Raw genomic sequence first — 13,889 nt, 5'->3', positions numbered from 1 at the left:
AGTTTAGGGACCCATCTGGAACACACTTCATGGAACTGTAGGTCGTTTGTGATGATTGCTTGACAGCTCCCATAACTGATTCTGACTTCTTGTGCAATTTCTGATACTCTCACCCATCGATCGTCGTCAGTAATGTTTTTAACCACGTGAATGTTTTTGTCTGTAATGCTGGTCCAAGAATAGTGATCGTGTTGCTGATTTTCTGCACATTCTTGTCCTTCCTTGAACTTTTTATGCCAGGCAAATACACGCATCCTTGATAATGTTTTATCACCAAACTGTGCAGTTAATCTTTGGCAAATTTCCGCCGCTGTAACTCCTTCACGAGCAAGAAATTTGATAATTATGCATTGCACAATGGAGGGTGCACCTGTTGGTCAAACATCGTGAGCATTAGTGATGAAACGGTGGGAAATACCTAACAGCATGCTCTCCTCACTTCTGACGTCCTGCCTAAGTATAGCAGAAGCGCGGGGCCAGTCCTACCAATTGTTGATGTTCAGGAATAAAAATCCCATTTATATTTGATCCTCCCTCGTATAATGTTCATCAAGTGGTGTGAGTTCAATGTCAGCCATTCTATAAATATTTTCTAGGCCAGTTTTATGTTTTCACAACCCTCTACTTTCATATATAGTCGGCTGAATTATGTTATGAACATGTGAACGCAAGGAACTTAACTTTTATAGTCCTGTCTTCCTCAGTTGCGTGTAATATTACGGTATATTAATAATTTTTACTTATGGACCATCTGACAGCAACTGAATAAAACACAATTTTAGTGCCATACGCGTTTCGCCTTTATTTTCTGCAAGGCATCATCAGTGGCCTGGAATATGTACATATGTTAGCTATTTTATTTACGTTTTTGTCATTGTGCCTATAGGTTATAAACAGTTCTGGTGGTTGGTATTTCCTATTAAGTAGTAATGTTTTGAACTGTACTTATAGGTTGCATGGACAATTTCCTACATATTACGCTCCTGTTGCATTTTTGGTGTTGTTCTTCTTCTTATGAACGCCAATTTGCGGTTTTTTTCCCCATTCCACAACACTATGCACTGAACGCTTGTTTCAAAGCAATGTTTTGGTTTCTGTTGCCGACTGTCAAATATTTTTGCCAAAGATCGAATGTTATTGCCAAACTAACATATGTACATATTCCAGGCCACTGATGATGCCTTGCAGAAAATAAAGGCGAAACGCGTATGGCACTAAAATTGTGTTTTATTCAGTTGCTGTCAGACGGTCCGTAAGTAAAAATTATTAATATACCGTAATATTACACGCAATTGAGGAAGACAGGACTATAAAAGTTGAAGATGTCAATACAGCTATGTCAAACATTCCCTGTCAACGTGTACAACAGGTTCAAGAAAATACATCTGAGACTCCATACGACGATACAGCATATAAAATTCAACAAAACATGCAAAAAGAATGATTTAATTCCAAGTTACATTAATGTAAAGGTTAAAAACAGTTCTACAGTGGCACAAAAGTCGAAATCATTTGCAGAACGATATTGGTTACTGCATGAAATTAAGATGCTCTATTCAAAAACAGCACCTAAACATGATGCTCTATGAGACTCATCTAGAATTGGCAAAAAAGTAGGAAACGCCGCAGTTTTCATGGCACTAGTAGAAAAAACTGAACACAACACATACACAGCAATGAAACATTTACAAACCAAACATAAACAGAAGATAATGAAACTAACAGTAAAAAAGACGCAAAAACACATTTACATTTTAAATGTGAAACCACATGAACACCAACATACATTCCATCCACACTTAGTTAACCTAACAGAGACAGAACTACACGAAAACGAAAAAATGCTCTTGGAAAAAGGTTTGAAACACTACACCAATAGCAAAGTGAACAATCAATACATAGAAAATCTCATAGTAGAAACCGAACACATCCTTACACGTGAAGAACAACAAAATAATTGTGAAATAAACATAGGACTGACAAGAGAACTAGTAAAAGAAGAAATAAAAGGCATAATAAAACAAACACAGCAGACACACAATAAGAACAACCAAACAGAAGCAGCTACTATGAAAAGGTTAAAACAAAAGTTAACAGACAATAACGTATTAATAACAAGAGCAGACAAGGGAAATGTAACAGTACTCATGCATAAAGAGCAATACATCACAAAAACCAAGGAATACATAAACACCAACGCCATACAAAAACTGAAGTCAGATCCAACTACACGATTCCAGGCAAATGTGAAACGAACACTGAAAAACATTGAACACACACTCACAGACAAACAGAAATACTACTTAACACAGAAAAACCCACAAGCACTGACACTCCGCAGCCAACCGAAAGTACATAAAGACGGAATGCCAATGAGAGCTCTTACCAACTTCAAGAAAGCCCCAACATACCACATAGCCAAACACCTCCAAAAGTTAGTTACAAAACACTATAAAGTAGAAAACAACAGAACAGTGATAAACACAGGAAACCTAATAGAAAACATACAGAACATACAGGTACCACAAACAGCATCACTGATTTCATTCGATATAGAAAATATGTATACCTCCATCCCTATCACAGAAACAATAGAAATCATAGAACAAAATCTCTCATCCCACAGCAACCTCACCACAGATGCAATAAAAGAAATAACAGATATGCTCAGGCTGACAACTGAACAAAACTACTTTCAGTTTGAGAAAGAATATTATCTACAAACTGATGGACTGCCCATGGGATCCCCAATATCAGGAACACTAGTCATTTTCATCAGTCACCTAGAAAATCAGATATTTGATAAGATAACCACAAATGAAAGTTTCAAAATCATATATTGGTACAGATACGTGGATGACATTATTTGTCTGGTAGATGAGCCAAGTGAAAAAATAGATGAACTCCATTCAGAAATAAACAAAGCTCATCAGAACATAAAATTCACACTTGGAAAAGAAAAAGAAAATCAAATAAATTTTCTTGACATTACAATTAAAAAAGAAAATGGTAAACATACGTTTAACATCTTTAGAAAACCAACAGCCACAGACACAATAATACATTCCACATCCAACCACCCCCACAGCCAGAAACTTGCAGCACTAAGACACGTGTTACATAGATTAAACAGAATCCCACTCAGCAAGACAAACTATGAACAAGAAATGAGTACAATCATATAAATAGCTAGGAACAACGGGTGTGACACACATGTGGTACACAAGCTCAATCAAAAAATAAAAACACAAATAAAAAACAAACACAACAGTTCTACAATACAAAAGAACTCACAAGCTGAAAACTTACAAACACACACAACAAACACACACAATGAGAACACCACACAGAAAAGAACCAGATGGTACACCATGACCTACACACATAAACTAACACACAGAGTTGCAAACATCCTAAAGAGACAGGGCTTCAAAATAGCATATAAGCCTGGGCAAACCCTTCAATCACACCTAAGCCAGCCAGCTACCAAGAGAGACAAATTCCAACAATCAGGAATATATAAACTTGAATGTCAAAGTTGTGATGCAGTATACATAGGCATGACATGCAGGAATTTTCAAACAAGATACAAAGAACATATCAGATGTTGGAAGTATGAAACAAACCATTCCACATTTGCAGAGCATTTAAAACACTACAAACATCATCCTACAAACATGGAACAAGAAATGAAAATAATGAGAATAAGCAACTATGACAAACATCTTATACAAATGCAAGAAAACTTCCACATCCGGAAAGCCATAGCAGAAAACAAACATGTGATAAATGAACAAACACACATCAGCACAGGCTCCCTACTACACTTAGTAAAGGAAATGATAACATAAAACAAAAAATAATAAAAAAAAAGAAAACTCTTCCCCCCATCATCTGGAGAAATACACACACACACACACACACACACACACACACACACACACACACAGCACAAAAAAATATATATCACACCAAAACACACACACACACACACACACACACACAAACGCACACACAAATGCATACACGAACAGACTACTGATACTTCAATAGTTACACTCATAAATTTGGCAATAACATTCGATCTTTGGCAAAAACATTTGACAGTCGGCAACAGAAACCAAAACATTGCTTTAAAACAAGCGTTCAGTGCATAGTGTTGTGGAATGGGGAAAAAAACCGCAAATTGGCGTTCATAAGAAGAAGAACAACACCAAAAATGCAACAGGAGCGTAATATGTAGGAAATTGTCCATGCAACCTGTAAGTACAGTTCAAAACATTACTACTTAATAGGAAATACCAACCACCAGAACTGTTTATAACCTATAGGCACAATGACAAAAATGTAAATAAAATAGCTAACATATGTACATATTCCAGGCCACTGATGATGCCTTGCAGAAAATAAAGGCGAAACGCGTATGGCACTAAAATTGTGTTTTATTCAGTTGCTGTCAGACGGTCCATAAGTAAAAATTATTAATATACCGTAACATGGAACTTAATATACTACCAGAGATTGTATCAGTGTCTGTGATGGAGGGACATTAGTAATGAAGCTGATTCCATTAGGTCACAGATAGCTCAGCTTAATTTTTCTGTAGCCTTTCCACTTGAGTATCCAAAGAAATCTAATATGGCACGAAAGCCAAGACATGTTTATTCTTGTTTATTGATGTTTGAATTTTGGTGTAAGTCAGGTCAGACTGAAAGGAGGAGTTGTGCACTAAATTACAACACTAGTTGAAGTTCACTACAATATATGGAACATAAATGGATTAGGGAGGCCACTAAAAATAGCTGTTAATTGCCTGATATAATGTGTGTTAAAGGTACTAAAGCCACTTTTACTAGTGAATGAAAATAACTTGATCTTGCTATGTACTCACATCCCACAATGCTTGAATGGTAACCCAGAACATACTATTGCTGTACCAGATTTTCAATGTTAGCTACTTGACTAATCAAAAATACATGTATATAGCATTTATCTCTTGTAAGTGGTCACCTGTAAATGGCTGGATATAGGGGGTGTAACAAAAAGGTATGGGCAGACTTTCAGGAAACATTCCTCACATGTAGAGGAAGAAAATATGTTATATGGACATGAGTCCAGAAATGCTTTAGTTCATATTATAGATAATTTTTTACTTCTCTTCATAATCAGTTTAACTGCGAAAACCACACAGAAACTAGAGTGTACCAGCAGTACCTGAAATGTTTTCTTGCACTAAATGTTCAAAATACGCTCTTGGCCACAGTATGAAACACTCCCCTAAGTAGGTGAAAGGTAGAGATTTGCATTCTGGTCCTAGATGGGAAAATTAGGCCCAACTAACCACCATGTCATCCTCTGCCAGTGTTGTCATTCAATACTATGTGGAAGGGCTTGTGGTCAGCTCACTGCTTTCCCAGACATTGTTGGGTTGCCTGACCTTTTAATCACTACTAATTGGTTAAGTAGCTCCTCAGTTGGCTTCACAAGGCTGAGTGCACCCCCATATCATACCAGGAATCACATCCGGGTCTTCCGCATGGCAGTCAGCTGTGCTGACCACTCAGCTGCAGAGGCAGACTACTTTCTTAAATGAAATGTTCAAAATGCCCTCCTTTAGCAAAGACATATGTATCAATTCAATGTCACCCTGAATCCCCGATGTACTAATGTATATCTGAAGATTTGCTTTATCAACAAAGATTTGGCCTCCATGTTCTCTGGACCTAAAGCAAATAGACTTTTTATTTGTGAGGACATTTGAAAGCTCTTGAGCAGCAAACCCCAGTACAAGGTATACAGAGTTTTCATGCTCATAATATTGAAGTCTGTGAAATAATATGCAGTTCTCCAGGGATACATCAGTGCATCAGACATTCAGTGCAATGGCGGGTTGATGCAAGTATCCTTGTTAACAGAGGGCATTTTGAACACGTCATCTCGAACAGTGTTTTATGCTGTAACCAAGAGGGTACACTAAATGGAAATAAGTTGTTTCCATACCCATGTTCATATAACGTGTTTTCTTTCTGTTAAGTGTGGGGAATGTTTCCTGAAAGTTTGGTCATATCTTTTTGATACAGTCTGTACGTAGTGCATAATTGCTTCTGGAATCTAACATGTTCTGCATCATTTCAGCATATACTGCCTACATGTTCTTTGTAATTTGATATTAAGTAATTGATTCTGTAGTTGATGTGTCATTTTGGTTGTTTAATTTTTGTTGGAGTTTTGTACTCTACTGAATGCTCATCAATACACAGTGGAACACATTCGTTTGCTATTTTTTATAGGTCAAATGGGGATCCAAGGAGCCCAGCATACTCGTGTTCTTCTGTACAGGAGATGCTGTCTCTTTTCTTATCCTGTTGTTCATATGCTACTGCTTCACAAGTGACAACAAGTGAAAAGCCTCTTGCTGTAACTTCACCATTTCCTCAGTTTTTCTCAAAAATGGTTACACCTGATGGTTCATTAAGTACCAAGGAAAGACCACCAGAAACTTGTAAGTTCAGTAAAACATTATTTCACACTGACAGTTCTGAAAATGTAACTTACATCTAATTTTCACTGAAGGTTTTATTGTTCCAGTAACTTACATAGTTTTTGCTATCAGACTGCCTCAGATTTGACAGTGATGGTAAGGAGAAAATTTGCTTTCTCTACATTATTATTATTATTATTACAATAAATACAACAAGTGAGTTCACTATGCTAGATTTTGTGTTTTGTCACTAGTCAGACACTTCCTAAGTTTCTAGGACTGCCTTGATGTATCGGCGGATAATTCATGCAGGTAACAGTAAAGTGGCTTTTTGTAAGTGTAAGATGGGTATTTAGTCAATGCCATCAGTTTTCAACTGCCCACTAAGATGAAAGGCACTGCTTCCAACATACCTAGAACCTCTGGGACCATTTTCGCGGGTTTATGCCCGAGTCACTGTAGTTCAGATTTCTGTCCTTGTACCTACAAGTCTTTTGATTTGTTTCTCATTAATTCTGCTATTACCTGGGATGACAACATCAATTATCCACTATTATTATTATTATTATTATTATTATTATTATCACCATTGTGACATTGCTTTTGTTATTTTTCAGCTACATGTGTCGTTCTGGGCAGGTTAATGAAACACTCTTTCTATACCTGTAAGAAATCACTGTATTGTTTTACACTGGGAATAGATGTGGACATTGACTAAGGTTAAAATTGTTTGTTGTCACATTGTCCATGTGCCTGGATAGTTCAGTTGGTAGAGCATCTGCCTGCAAAAGTCAGAAGTTCCAGGTTTGTGTGGCAGTTTGGAATACAGTTTTAATCTGTCAGGAAGATTCAATCAGCAAACGCTCTGCTGCAGTGTGAAAATTCAGTTTAGAAATAAGAGACACAACATTACTGGTGTTTGTTAAAAGTAGCTATGAAGGAATTACCCCCAAAGTGCTGTATTTCTGTTACCTATTTAGTTGAGGCTCCTGAGATACAAGCAGTCATAAAGAAAGAGGAAGAGAAAATGGCTGAAAGGCCAAAGGTGCTCCTCTCAGACAGTTCTGTCTGATGTTGGAAAAAAAAAATTTGAATCTGGACTCTGTTTTTCTCCTTCAGTGTTATTAATCTGTAGCTGCAGTTTATTCAATCTGAACATAAAGTATGTTAAACATTTGTCTCAAATGGAAAATCACAAATTGTTGAGATCAGTTTTGTTACACACTGGATGCATATTTTGCACATTTGCATATCCGACATTAAACAGAGGAGGGGCAGCGAAATATTGACAGATACTGAAGCATAATAGGTCAGACTGTTAATCATATTTTGCTGGTAACAGATTAATGACTAGGCTTAAAAAAATTGACACAAACCCTAGCTTTTGGAACTAGATATTGTTTCAACCTTTGAAAATAGGAATTGTATGGGGAAGACACTCGTGTCTGTAGGTGAGGGAATAGGCAGCAGGAAAGGATAAAGGAAAATTATCAGTGTTAAATGTGGCCCACCTAATTGTGGGGATCAATACTGGATGCAAGGCTGAAACTGGATCTGCGCTGATACTGTGCACATTCTCAATATCAGAAATGATGCTAGAGTTTGTTCAGAGCAGTACCTTAAAATTTTTGTGCAAATCAGTTATTACATTTTCATAAAAAATGTTTGCCATATATCAACCAAAATATGTCTAAGGTTGGACAGTTTAAAAATGATAACACCATTCAGTTTCTTCACCCATCACCCTTAAGTTTGATCATAGACATCATGGAGGAATTAGAATTACATGTATAAATTACTGGGAGAGAAAGCAAGTGCTGAATCAAGTGTAGTACTCTGGTGAGCTGTGACCACAGTGGAGGGATGGAAGAGCCATTCTTAGGCTATTACCACACTGGACACATCTCAATTGGCACCTAGGTACTTCATGACTCACCTCACTAAACCAACACGTGTGACCTTATGAGACCAGCTGCACTGAGCTCTAGGTATTAAGCTAGTCACTTGGCATGTTGCTAGACAAACAGTCATGTTGGTTCTACCTGGCATGTCACCAATTCAAAGATTGTGCTCCTGATTATGTAATATTGTTTGCTTCTTCTCTGCCATGGATGATGAAGTATTAATATTGTCAGTTTTCAAAGGGGAATTTTTGTGGATTCCAGCACATGATGCTCACAAAAAGATGATGAGGGAAGATGTTGCAATGGAAACTGACAACTCCAATAAGTTTCAGTTGTATTTTTATTTATAAAAGAAAATTTAGATTAATTAACAGTTGTAATTAATAACAATAATCATAGTGCTTTCTGATATTTTTAACCTGGTAACAAATTCAAAGCTGAATGAATCCCATCCTAATCATCGCCACGTTCAGTAATGTTTTTGAGACAGAAAGCTCATTTGCCAGGACAGCGAACCAGTCCCACCAAGATATGCCTCGTATTTTCTGCTAGTCTCAAATCTCTGTGCTAAGGTCCTCGTAAACTGAATCTTGGTGGAAAATTGGCATCACTATCTTCCTGAGTAGTGGAAGGTTGTTCATGCTCCATCACAAAGTTATGGAGAATACTTTCAGAATTACTACAGAATTACGTAAATCACTTTCAATAGCTTTTGCAATACTCTTCACTTTGATGCCATTATGCTGAATGCACATTCAATGCTTTGGTGAGATCTTGAAAGATGGAAGTTGTATAATCTTTTTCTGTCATAATTTGTCTCGGGAAAGGGTTTCATCAGTTAGTCCAATAGAGGATATCCACCATCCACAGTTAAAACAAATGCAGTTGTGAATCAGTCTTTCCACGGGAATGCTGTGGTGACCTGAGTCTTGGATTTGAAGGTGTTGAACTTCAGAAGTTGCTCAAGTCACATTCTCATCCTTGCATGCCAGTGTCAGTGGCGACAAATTTACAATTCCCATCTACTACAGGTTGCAGGAAAATAGAAAATTATTGTTTGTATTGGTAATGCAAAGATCCACAATGATGTGCCCCTTTTACCTCCAGATGTTTCCCATCTACTGTACCAAAGCAGTTTCGAAAACTCCATTTTACAAAAAAGTCATTGGCAGGGACTGGCAAGCACTTATCCTTCAATGAGTCCCTGAGTTTTTGACATATCTCCTTTATTATGCCAGCCAATAAAAGTGGTATGCAAGTGACCTATACCTCTCTTCCATTGTTAAAAATCTGAAATTAAAAATAATGAAAATAATATTGTTTTCCTTTTTTTACCAATTGTTCAGTCAGTTTCTGATCCTTATAAAACAAACTGATAGTATTTCTTTTGAACCTTCCTGGCAGATTAAAACTGTGTGCCCGACCGAGACTCGAACTCGGGACCTTTGCCTTTCACGGCAAGTGCTCTACCATCTGAGCTACCGAAGCACGACTCACGCCCGGTACTCACAGCTTTACTTCTGCCAGTACTGGGCGTGAGTCATGCTTCGGTAGCTCAGATGGTAGAGCACTTGCCCGCGAAAGGCAAAGGTCCCGAGTTCGAGTCTCGGTCGGGCACACAGTTTTAATCTGCCAGGAAGTTTCATATCAGCGCACACTCCGCTGCAGAGTGAAAATCTGATTCCAGTATTTCTTTTGTTTGCAGAAAAACATGTAGAAAGAAGGAAAAAGAATTTGCAGTCCTACTTTCTTTAAGAACTGCAAAAAGTTGGCAAAGCATGAAGTGGAGATGGAGCTGACGATGTTATCACAAGCTCTTAGTGCTCTTGTGAACTTTTACGATTTTTAAGAAATACTTCAATGACCTCCAAATGCAGAGATTTTAGTATTTTAGAAAGAACATAAAAACAAGAGAGAGTACTACATTATTTCAAGACGTATAACACACATGAACCACAGAGGAAAAACTGTGTTCCACTGTGTCTCCAAGCAAAGGAAACTTGTTCTTAGGCCTTGAGTGGAAAAAAAAAATTAAATACCAGAGCAAGACATCTTTTGGAATTTGTTACTATATATGACTGAAATTCCACCTTTGAAAAAACTTATACTGTGGAGAAAAATTCAAAATTTCATTGTTCCAGAAATGTAATGGGTTCAAAATGGCATTTACGAGCCACCTTTGGACACTCGTGTAACAAACAGCAATACACAGGAAGAAGAACGATTACTTAATTTAACTGCTTCTGACAACATTACTTCAAATGGCATTGTGTTGTGCAGTCTTTCGAACCATTCCACAGAAAAGTGCACCATTGTGTCAGTTTTCATTGCGCTCTCTTCTATTTCTTGGAAATGTAAATTAAGTTTTCAATAGTTTCTTCTTACTAACTAATTGTGGAATATGCATTCATTCAGTACAACTTCTTTTAAAAAAATAAAATGAAAGTATTGGATTTATAGTTACTCACTTTAAAGTTACAACTAGACACTGCTCAGGAGATACACTAACTCTGTAATTAATATCTACTGAATGATTTTTACAGTCATTCATAAGTGACTGAAATATTTGTTGTGAAACTCCCAACATTGCTTGTACAAGACGTTCACTTCTCTCACAATTAGTGCCATGTACCTAACACAATAGCATTTTCCTCAACAATTTATATTCCGAAGAAATAATTTCTGCCAGAAGCGTTTTCTGACTCAGAGTTGGATATTATGGCAGTGTGATTGAGCAAAACACCTATGGCAACTGACATTGATGCCTGGTGTGGCCACCAAGCATCCAAATGCTTGGCACCAGGGGAGACGCAAAGTATGTAGGTGCCAAGTTAGGGACATCTGATGTGGCCGTAGTCTGGTCAGGATGGCTTTCAGTTCTCCCACATGGGCATTTGGGGTTTGAAGGAAGGAAGAAGGGAGGTGGGGAGTGGAATGGCGGATTAGGTGTGTGTGGCTGATAACTATGATTGCTGGGAGGGAGGCAGCAGAAGCACATGATATGAATGTGTTAATAAGTTACTGCTGAATAGAAGAGACTCTGAAGTCAGAGAACTTTGTTGCCAGGAAAATGTAGGCTGAATAATGGGAAAGTTAGTTGACAGGATTGTACAAAAATAATTAACAATATAGGTATTAAAAAGGAAAGAAGAAATGGGCAAAATGAAAGAAACTGAGTGTAATTTTCTAATTATGTTCTCGTTTCCAGTTTATAATGTTTATTTACAGCTTCAGTCAGTTTAAATATTGTATATGAAAATGAAAAAATCTTTTATATAGTAATGTATGATGTATTCCACAATAAATATTTCTGCTTCAGGTGTACATTCTGTTCCTGCACTGGCTGGCCTTCACAGCACCAAAGGAGTTGGCACTATGCTGGAGTCCTTGCACACTGAAGCATCTCGACTTCACATGACGCGGATGCATCAGTTTCGTAGCTCAGGCCTCGAAGATGATGAATATAATGAGTGCCTTTCAGCTCTGTTGGAGTTACGTGATTGTTACCGTGAGGAGTTTGATGTCTGAAACATCATAATAATTTTCGCCATTTTGGTTGTGACAATAAAATGTTCCAAGATTATACTATCTTGGTTTCTGCACAAGATATGAAAAATCCATAGGCACTGGCCATGGAACAAACATTAAAGCAGATATTCTTATGGAGAGAAATAATATTTCAGAAATCAGAAGCCAGAGTGATTTTACCAGTTTAATTGCATATTTTAATTCTGTTACAAATGGCCTCAGAACAGTGGTAATTTTTTTTCTTTATGGAGAGCTAATTTTTCGATATTTTTGTCTCCTGCAGTGGTAAATCTTGCCTTTCTGACGTCGGTAATTCCATGGCAGTTTCTCTAAAGTCTAATACACTTACAAACGTCATAGGCATTAGTATGTTAGTATTATGTGACATACGTTATGGTCACCATTCAGAATGGTCGGCAGTATCAAATTATCAGTGGCTGACACAGAAAAAAGTATCAGATTCAGATGATGACTGGCTTTTTCAGGTAGGCAACATGATGTGCAGAAATTTGTGTGAAGACAAACTAATTAAAAAAGAGAGCAGTTAAATGCATAAATGGTGCTGAGCATTTCAATTAGAATGTCATGTAGGAATGATAGCAACTAACAATGTGTAGGAAAAATTGTATTAATTTGAACCATATCCATTTGAAAGCATTTCTTGCATGCTCAAAATCGGTCAGTCCTTCTTCTTGTTGTGCTTTTGGCCCATGTTGATGCAATTTTATTAACGGTTTTGGCATGGTTAATTTAAGGAGTGGCTGGATGCCCTTCCTGTCACCACACCATTACCACTCCACCCTCTCCCCGAATGTAGAATACAAATACCACAAATGTCTGCGTGTAGTGTTATCCATGGGAAAGTGAATGAAAGTTTTGTAAATGTTACAAATCATGTAACTGAGATAGGACTTAAGACCATCCTGGTATTCACCTAGTGGGTTGTGGGAAACTACCTAAGAACCTCATCTATGCAAGCCAGAACACTGATCCTCATCATTAAACCATCGGGCGGATTCGTTCCATGGTGGATGCAGTTCCCATTCTGGAAGCAGTGACTCAACACACACACACACACACACACACACACACACACACACACACACCTGTCCAGGTGGTTTAAAATTGGTCAACCCTTAACCTTTTAACTGCTCTGGACGTGTTAACACCCATGCATAGACACGTTCAGAGTACCAGTTAGAAGGACTGGTGGCGCACATAAACAGGTTCAGAGCACACAGGGACAGGCACAAAATGCGCACGTGCTGACACGTCCAGAGCATTTAAGGGGTTAAAGAAGTGAAATTATTTCAAGACATATAGCTGGTTGCTGTCATTCTAACACTGGCTGTCTTTCTGGTCAGTCACAGAATTTCTTTGTCCAATGTTGACAAAATATTGTCTACAATTAAGTCATGCAACTTGATTCTAAGATGTTGATAGCTCAAGTTCATAAATGTGACTGTACAGTGCAAAATAATGAGAACAGTGTTAACAATCAAATGCCTTGTTATTAATCCTGTCTTTCCTGTGAATTGGCCTATTTGACATAGTCCCTGAAAGTAAAGGTTTTAATAAAAGAAATACTCCTGTAACTGAAACCGTTCATAACAGTAAGAACCAGTAAAAAATCCCGGTTGCACAAGACTGCAGTCGTGTGTGTGTCAGTGTGTCTCGTCTAATTTTGACGAAGGCCTTACTGGTCAAAAGCTATATTTGTGACAGTCTTTATATTGTGCCTATCTGTGACTCAGCGTCTCCACTATATGGTGAGTAGCAACTTTACTTTCCATAATATTGTTAGTGTGTCTTGAAAGGAGGATATAAGATGAACATCAACAAAAGCAAAACAAGGATAATGGAATGTAGTCTAATTAAGTCGGGTGATGCTGAGGGAATTAGATTAGGAAATGAGGCACTTAAAGTAGTAAAGGAGTTTTGCTATTTGGGGAGCAAAATAACTGATGATGGTCGAA

General features: G+C 37.6%; 1 protein-coding gene across 2 annotated transcripts in view; it reads left to right on the top strand.

Moving 5' to 3' along the window:
• LOC126484043 (protein misato) overlaps window positions 1-13,415 on the top strand; it is a 93,540-nt gene extending 80,125 nt beyond the window's left edge. For both annotated transcript variants that reach the window (XM_050107382.1, XM_050107383.1), the window contains exons 7-8: window positions 6,291-6,502; window positions 11,705-13,415. In XM_050107382.1, coding sequence (XP_049963339.1) covers window positions 6,291-6,502; window positions 11,705-11,913 — 421 coding nt within the window. In that variant the 3' untranslated portion in view covers window positions 11,914-13,415. The remainder of the gene's footprint in view (window positions 1-6,290; window positions 6,503-11,704) is intronic.
• Window positions 13,416-13,889: the final 474 nt, after the last annotated feature.

The sequence above is a fragment of the Schistocerca serialis genome, chromosome 6, assembly GCF_023864345.2.
Source record: "Schistocerca serialis cubense isolate TAMUIC-IGC-003099 chromosome 6, iqSchSeri2.2, whole genome shotgun sequence".
Lineage (NCBI taxonomy): Eukaryota > Metazoa > Arthropoda > Insecta > Orthoptera > Acrididae > Schistocerca > Schistocerca serialis.
The sequence above is the reverse complement of the archived record's forward strand: the minus strand, read 5'-3'. Positions and strand labels throughout refer to the sequence as shown.